At 39.5% G+C, this 7,941-nt stretch overlaps 1 protein-coding gene across 1 annotated transcript in view; it reads right to left on the bottom strand.

Annotated features, from left to right (window-relative positions):
• Positions 1-2,707: 2,707 nt before the first annotated feature.
• LOC106536931 (arylsulfatase I) overlaps positions 2,708-7,941 on the bottom strand; it is a gene marked incomplete in the record, with an annotated part of 8,258 nt that continues 3,024 nt past the window's right edge. Inside the window, 8 exon segments of the mRNA XM_014034292.1 lie at positions 2,708-3,320; positions 3,394-3,935; positions 4,612-4,762; positions 5,011-5,157; positions 5,303-5,539; positions 7,053-7,227; positions 7,296-7,370; positions 7,465-7,614. Coding sequence (XP_013889746.1) covers positions 2,916-3,320; positions 3,394-3,935; positions 4,612-4,762; positions 5,011-5,157; positions 5,303-5,539; positions 7,053-7,227; positions 7,296-7,370; positions 7,465-7,614 — 1,882 coding nt within the window.

Genomic DNA, 7,941 nt, shown 5'->3' with positions numbered 1-7,941 from the left:
ATCTAGGAGGCACAGTTTATATGGATAGTATTTATTTTTTACAATAAGCTGGAATGAAAACAAACAAAAATTAAATTAAATTAACAACTTTCTACTTCTTGCCTTTTTTACTATAAAGTGTAGAAAGTACAAGATAACTGTGTGAAAATGTAAGAAGTAAAAGTAAAAAGTAGGCTGAAAAATAATTACTCAATAAAGTACAGATACCCAAAAATTCTACTTAAGCACAGTTACAAAGTATTTGTACTTAGTTACTTTACAACTCTGATTTTAATACCTGGTTCTTCATCGATTTTTATTTAAAGCTTAAAGGATGAATGCAAGAAATGTGAAATACAAATTAAGTTCTCAGTGTTGTTAAAAATAAACTGAATTTAATCAGATTTTTGTTTTTTTAATTAGATAAAAATGAGGAAAAAAAAAATATTGCCTTGAGATATCATGATGTATCACAATCCATGATATGTATCATTTCACCAAATTCTTTCCAACACACACAGCCCTGTTTGTCTGTAGTGTTAGTAAAATATCTCCTGAACCACTGATTGATTTTTAAAGTTGAGTTCAGATGACAAACCTGAACATGATCAGGTTTTATTCTCAGACAGGTCAGTTTTACTGTTTCTATTTGATTTATTTTTTTCTTTTTAATTTGAATGTAAGCAACTTTGAAYACTTAATTAACACAAGTGTTTCACAGRCACAGCTAAAGTTCRKCTTGGTGGTAGCTGAGAGTCATTCCCAACACAAGCTCTAATATGTCTGATTTAAAGGTTTAACTTTATTACAAGCAAGATRAAACTCACATTAAAGCTGTTTTGAGCACTTGGTCCACAAAATGAAAACAGATTCTGTTCCATGTAAACTGGATCAGATGTGGTTTAAAACCAAGATTATAAACTCACAGAAACATGGATTATATTTGTCAGAGAGAACTTTCAGTGCAGAAAGTAAACGTTTGTCAGAATCGCTCAGATTACWGGAGTCAACAATCAAAGTACTTTTTACTACCAAATACTTCACCGTGTCAGTTCTTCACCWGGAACTCTGTCAGTTTGGGAAATTTAAAAAACAAACGTTAAAAATTTAATTCACAGATTAAATCAGACGACAGTAATAAAGAAAACACCTTTTAAGCAACAAACTAAAGGTGGATTTTAAAAATTAAAGCATCAAATAAATATTTTCTAAGCGATCTGAGTTTTATTTTAAGAGACAGATTTACTGACGGACAGCAGCAGGTTTTCACAAGTTTTTCAGAAACTTTAACGCTGTTTCACATTTACTTGATTTTTGTAAAAGTGCAACATTTAATGTTTTACAGAAAATGTTTTTAAAGGAGACTTTTGATGCTTTTAAATCCTTACTTTTCTCATTTAGTGGCACTGCAACGCTTTGGTCTGAACTCCACAAGCCCCGCCCCTTTTCTGGGGTGTGTCTAAAATCAACTGAGGCTGTTTCTTTAAACCCCGCCCCCCTCCAGCTTCCAGAGCAGTTCATTATAGTGGGATAGAGGGGTTTACGACTATATAGCTGCGCAGAAATATATATATTTTTACAAATAAATTAAAATACGTCAACAACTTGTCCATCCAGCCTCACATGTCAGAGAATGAAGACCACCAGTCCAGCTCTTATTTAGAGTCCAAGTTCACAACTAAATGTATTTAACGAGTAAAAAAGTGGATTTTGCATCAGATATCCCCTTTAAAAATAGAGAACGGAAGAAAATCTAAAACTAATGGCTGATTTCTTACTGACATCAATTTTTTGTAATAAATATGAACGTATTTTTGGAAAGATAACATATATAACATATTACAAAACAAATTTTACACCACTCAGATGAAGAGTTGTTGAGATATTTGCGTGTGAAGAAACAGGAAGTGATGTCAAAGGGGAATGTCTGAATATAAACAGAGCATTGCTAAATGGCTAACAGCACAGACTGTAGAGAAGAACCTGATGTTTTTTTTAAGATTATTTTAATCCCTATCATAGAGAGATGAGAGTTATAGTTCAAATAAACAAAAACCAGGGAGTTTTATTTCTCAAAGAGTTCCCCTTTGATGTCACTTCCTGTTTCACTTTAGCTGAGCCAAATACAAAGATATGCCAATTATGTCATAACAGGTCAAATCATGCCAAGTTTCTTAAATATATGTGACCCATCACATCGAAACRAGGACTAAGCCCAAAAGTTGTGTATGGAGAAATAGGAAAATAGTGTTTTGACTAAAATGTTAACAAAAATTGCATTTTGTCAAAATATAATGAATGAAAGCCTCATTAATGTATCATTTGATTGAAATGTCTGAAATATAATCATAAAACTAAATTTTGAAGCATTTTTTTAAGCAGAAGCAACAAAAAACCCAATTTTGAGGAAAAACGCCTTAAAATTTAGACATTTGCCCTGTGAGYTAGCAAAGTTTTWTTTSTTTTTAGCTGKGAAATCTCAATATTCAAATATAATTTGAGGTTTCCTCTTTAAAAGGACATCAAAAATTCCTCGTTATAATGACATAATATTAGGATTCAGACCAAATATTTGTAACCAACAAGACAAATTAAGTCATATATATGGATTTAATTAAGATATCAGAATGATCCAGGTGTCAAAATGTAGCTTTTAAAGCCAATAATCTGAAAATGTAATTAGGTCATTTTGACCAAATTTGACTTAATCGATATGAAGGGTCACATATATATTTTCTTTGACTTGTTGTATTTCATGGATATGCACGTCACAGCTTTAAAAATAAACAGATTTTTCAAAAATAACTTGTGAAAACAACCGATTAGTTACAGAAACAGAGTTCTGGGCTCAGAAGTGGAATTATTGTTCAGCCGTGAGATTCCACCGTAAGAATCACTTCAGCTCCACGTTAAGAGTTTTTACAGTTTTTAGGTCCTCAGATCCGGTTGGACATCATCTCTGTGTTCAGTTTGAGGAAGTGAGCCTTCAGTTTGCACAGCGGACATCTCCCCTTCTTCCTCCTCTTCTTCTCACTGAGTCCTTTCTTATAAACGCATCGATGCCTCCCCTCCTCCTCCTCCTCTTCCTCGGCCCAGGGAACCCAGGCCCCCGCGTGCCGGCGCGGGTCGGCCCGCGGGTCGTCCGGGGGGAAGTGAACCGGCACGGCGGTCTGGTTGTAGTAGGCCAGGCGGGCCAGCAGCCTCTGGACCACGTCGGGCCGCCGCTCCGCCAGGTCCTGCCTCTCGTACGGGTCGGCGGTGATGTTGAAGAGCCAGGTGGTTTTGGAGGGGGACAGGGACCGCTCCAGGTTCCACCAGCGACCCAGGAGGGTGGGGAGGACCTGCGGATCAGAGTTCTGGATTATTTCATCTGGACGGGTTTAAAACAGAACCGTTGGCGGAGCGTTGTGGTACCTGCAGAGGGATCCAGTCTCCGTGTCCCGGGTCTCCTGTCAGGAGCTTCCAGTCTCCGACCCGGATGGCCGCCTGCACCGACGTGTCCCACACCGAAGACGGAGCAGACCCGAGTCCGGACTGAGATTTGGAGGTTCTGGACTGGGACGTGTTGTGGTTCTGGATTAAAGTCTGCCTGGACTTGGATTTTAAGGTTTTGGTTTTTGATTTAGTCTGAGTTTGTCTTGACTGAGACAAGTTCTGGTTCTGGAAGGTGGTCCGCTTGGACTTGGTCCTGGGTTTCTGACGGGGAGAACCAGATACTGATGATGAACCACTAGACTGGATCTTTGGTCCGTAGTGGAGCTGGTCCTGGTGCCGAGCCTGAGCTTTAGGTTTGGGTTTAGGCTTCAGTTTGGGGGAAGGTTTAGTTTTTCCAGCTGGATTTAAATGTTTCTTTAAGTCTTTGATCTTGAACAAGGACTTTTTAGGTTGTTTCAGGGTCAGGACTCTCTTCTGCTGCTTCGACTTCGGTTTAATCTGGGATTTTTTTGACTTTTTCACTGCAGAATGAAAGAAAACAGAAAAGTTACACTTTTCAGCCACACCACTGCTTTCTGACAAAAATCCATTTGTGTTTTGTTTGGCGTCGTATTCATAAAGGTAATAAAGTTAAATCGTTCATATTTTGATATATGAAGTGCAAAAATAGTAAAACAGCAAAAAAAAATCTCAAAAATAGAAATATTTTTCCAAGCTAACATGCTAGCTAACATGCTAGCTAACATGCTAGCTAACATGCTAGCTAACATGCTAGCTAACAGCTGGATTCCAGTGATGGGACGAGTTGAATTTGACCCAAAAAAAGTTCAACCATGGACTTAACGTCTACTCCAAATGTTTTACTGGAGGTAAAAGACCAACACTGGACCACCCGGACCCTATCCCTGCACTTTGTCCCTAAACTGCTAGCTTTACTCGTAGCATCTATGCTAGCCTCATACCGTGTTTTACTGCAGTTGGTGATAATGTTACTACTCAACCCTCCAGCCAATGTTCCARCCGAACTTTCCTGTTGATTCCTGAAGTTGAATGTTTTTAAAATTCGCTCTAGGAACGTCTTTTTTTTTTGTTTTATTACTGTTGAACCTTCATATGAGCCCGTTTCATCACCTCATGTATGAGAACAGTAAAACCAAACCACTGAGAGGTATTGTCCCTGCAGTCTCGGCTCGTTACCTGCAGATTTCTTTTTTTTCTTTGCGTCCCAGCTAATGGAAGAAATGCTGGGTCTGTGCAGAGGGTTGATGTTGTGAAGGATCTCCTGACGAGGACACGCCTTCCCCTCGCTGATGGTGGGCCAAACGTCAAAACCATCCAGACCGCGGCTCTGAAATGCAGATATACGCAAAACTATTTTTAGTTTATATTTATAAAATCCATTAGTTCATTAATGCTGCCGGAAAAATACTTCTAATTCTGTCTTCAACTGTAGCCTGAATGATTAAATCAACATCTACAGTAACAATGTTCAAAAGCCTAGAAAMGAAGCAGGATTAATACTAAACAGGAAGAGTCAGAAGAAATCTGCTAAAAGAGAAATCATGGCTACAGATTTTGTTTGGACACAGTCCTGACCTGGCTGATGTCCCCCCCGCCCAGTCCCACCAGGGTGGGGAACCAGTCCGTGATGTGGAGCAGATCTCTGGAGACCCGCCTCCTTCGTTTCAGCAGAGGGCTGTGAACGAAGGCCACGCCGCGGACTCCGCCCTCCCAGTACGAGCCCTGAAAACCAAACCAGTGAGTTCAGCTGGAGCCTGGTGGAAACTGAGATGACGTCACACCTTTACAACGTTTGTAAATAAAAGTGATGAAACGTTAAAAATAATTAAAATAACAAAGTCAGTAAAACATTCCAGGTATTTCCAACCTTTTGGCCTCGGAGCGGCCAGTTGCTGCCTCCGATGAGAGGCTGGGCGCCGTTGTCGGTGGAGTAGACGATGACGCTGTTTTTGTAGAATCCGTACTTTCTGAGGTCGTAGGTGAGGTTCCGCACCGCCTCGTCCACCGTGGAGACCATGGCGGCGTATTTTCTCCTGTCGACGTTGGTCATGTCTCGGTACGGGTAGATGTAGGACTTGGGAGGCTGCAGAGGGGTGTGGACCGCCTGCAGGAAAACATTCAATAAACTTTATTTAAATGCTTCAGTTTGGATTTAAAAACAGAACATGTCCTCAAGATGTCAGAATACACATCCACAAATCAGAGAAATAATCCTGAAAATCCTGAACGTGCTGCTGAGATTAAATGAAAGGCTGAAACTGTGAAAGCTTAAAGAAAGCACAAGCTAAAATGATTGAAAGTGGCAATTAGCCTTATTAGCAGAAAGTAGAAAAAAAAGGCAAACTAAACACTAAATGTAGCAAAACCTAAAAGTTAAAAAACTTACCTTAAAGCAAAAAGTAGAAAAAGGTTAGCAAGAAGCTAAACTTAGCAAAAGGCTAATTAAAAAAAATTTACTTAGTTGTAAAAAAACTAGAAAAAGCTAGTTAARAACTAAAAGAGACGAACTAAATGCTAATTGTAGCAAAACCTAAAAGTTAAAAGAACTTACCTAAAAACTTAAAGTTTATCTTAAAGCTGCAAATAGTAAAAGGGCTAACTATAAACCTTTGCTTAAGTAGCAAAAGGCTGTGAAGAATAGCTAATCATGACAGTAGCTAATGGTAGCAAATGGCTAATTAAAAGCTAAAACTAACTAAATACTAGTTACAAGCTGCAAAATATGAGTTAAAAGCTAAAGTAGCAAAATTCTAGCTATAAGCTACAAGTAGAAAAAGGCTATGAGGAAAGTAAAAAGTAAAAACGTAGAAAGTTGCACTTATCCTTAGCAGAAAGTAGAAAAACGGCAAACTAAAAGCTAAATGTAGCAAAACCTAAAAGTTAAAAAACTAACCTAAAAGCTAAAAGTGGAAAAAGGTTAACAAGAAGCTACATTTAGCAAAAGGCTAGCTAAAAACTAAAAGTAAAAATAGACAAACTAAAAGCTAAATGTAGCAGAAACTAAAAGTTAAACAAACTTACCAATAACCTAAAAGTCCAAAAAAGTTTAGCTAGAAGCTAAATGCTAAATGTAGCAAAACCTAAAAGTTAAAAAACTTGACTAAAAGCTAGAAGTAGAAAAGTGTTAGCAAGAAGCTACAAGAAGCAAAAGGCTAATTATATTTTAAAAATTGCAAAAAGCTAGTTAAAAACTAAAATTACAAAACAAAAAAAATAAATGTAGCAAAAACAACTAACCTAAAGACAAAGTCAAAAAAAGTTTAGCTAGAAGCTGCAAATATCAAAAGGCTAACTAGAAGCTAAAAAAGGCAAAAGGCTGTGAAAATAGCAAATCATTACAGTAGCTAATGGTAGCAAATGGCTAACTAAAACCTAAAAGTACCAAAATGCTAGTTAAAAGCAGCCAAATGTTAGTTAAAAGCTAAAGTCTAGCTAGAAGCTACAAATAGCAAAAGGCTACGAGGAACGTAAAAAGTGAAACGTGAACATTGTAGTGTGAACGCTGACTCAGCACTCAGACAATAAAGATTTTTAAATGAACCTTTCTAATGTTGTCGTCTGTATGTTTCAGTCTGGGTCGGGCCTGACGGCATCAGAACCAGGTTGTCTTTAGTTACCTGGAGGGACAGCAGCAGGAAGAGCGGCCTCTTCATCGGGTCGTGGCTCTCCAGGATTTTGCGAGCCCTCTGCGTGAACAGGATGGTGGAGTATTTCCCCTCGTGACCCCACGCCACGCTCTCGTTATCGTGGAGGTCGTAGCCACACAGCGCGGCACCGTCACAAGACCCGTAGCTGAAAGTAAAACGGAGGGAAATCAAACCGAGGCGAGGTCTGAGCAATGAGAAGACGTTTTTGTTCACCTGTAGTAATCCACACTTCCTGTCAGGGAACCGAAGAAGCTGTCAAAACCTTTCCTGGTGGGCAGACAGGACTTCCTACAGAACAAACCAGGATATTCATCTACCGGGTTTGAATGTGGGTTCCTGCAGACACACATCTGGAACAGGACAATCACCTGAGGACGCTCACCTGTAGAAGCCCAGGTGCCACTTGCCGACCATGTGCGTGGAGTAGCCGGCCTCGCGCAGCCTCTGGGGCAGAGTGTCCATGTTGGAGGGCAAACAGCTGGGCTGGCTGGGTCTGATGATGGAGTGCTGTAAACCCGTGTGGATCTGATATCTCAAAGAGAAAAGGATCTGCTGTTCAGCCTCAGAAGAACCAGAGATAATCCCGTTAATCCCTGCCGGGTACTCAACAATCAAAGACGTTTGAAAAATGTTTGAAGGTTTCTCCAAACAGACTAGTTCTGAAATGGGGGCGGAGCCAGAGGGGAGGAGCTATAGCTATTTAAAATTAACTGTGATCTGGAATTTTTGATTTGCATTCATAATTTATTACAGATTATTGTTGGCTACTTCCAGGGTCCTGGAGGGTGCATGGGAGTTCGCCCAACCTGTCTACATGTGTTTTGTGGACTTGGAGAAGGCGTTTGACCGTGTCCCAAGG

Source organism: Austrofundulus limnaeus, unplaced genomic scaffold, assembly GCF_001266775.1.
Source record: "Austrofundulus limnaeus strain Quisiro unplaced genomic scaffold, Austrofundulus_limnaeus-1.0 Scaffold2038, whole genome shotgun sequence".
In the NCBI taxonomy this organism is placed as follows: domain Eukaryota; kingdom Metazoa; phylum Chordata; class Actinopteri; order Cyprinodontiformes; family Rivulidae; genus Austrofundulus; species Austrofundulus limnaeus.
The sequence above is the reverse complement of the archived record's forward strand: the minus strand, read 5'-3'. Positions and strand labels throughout refer to the sequence as shown.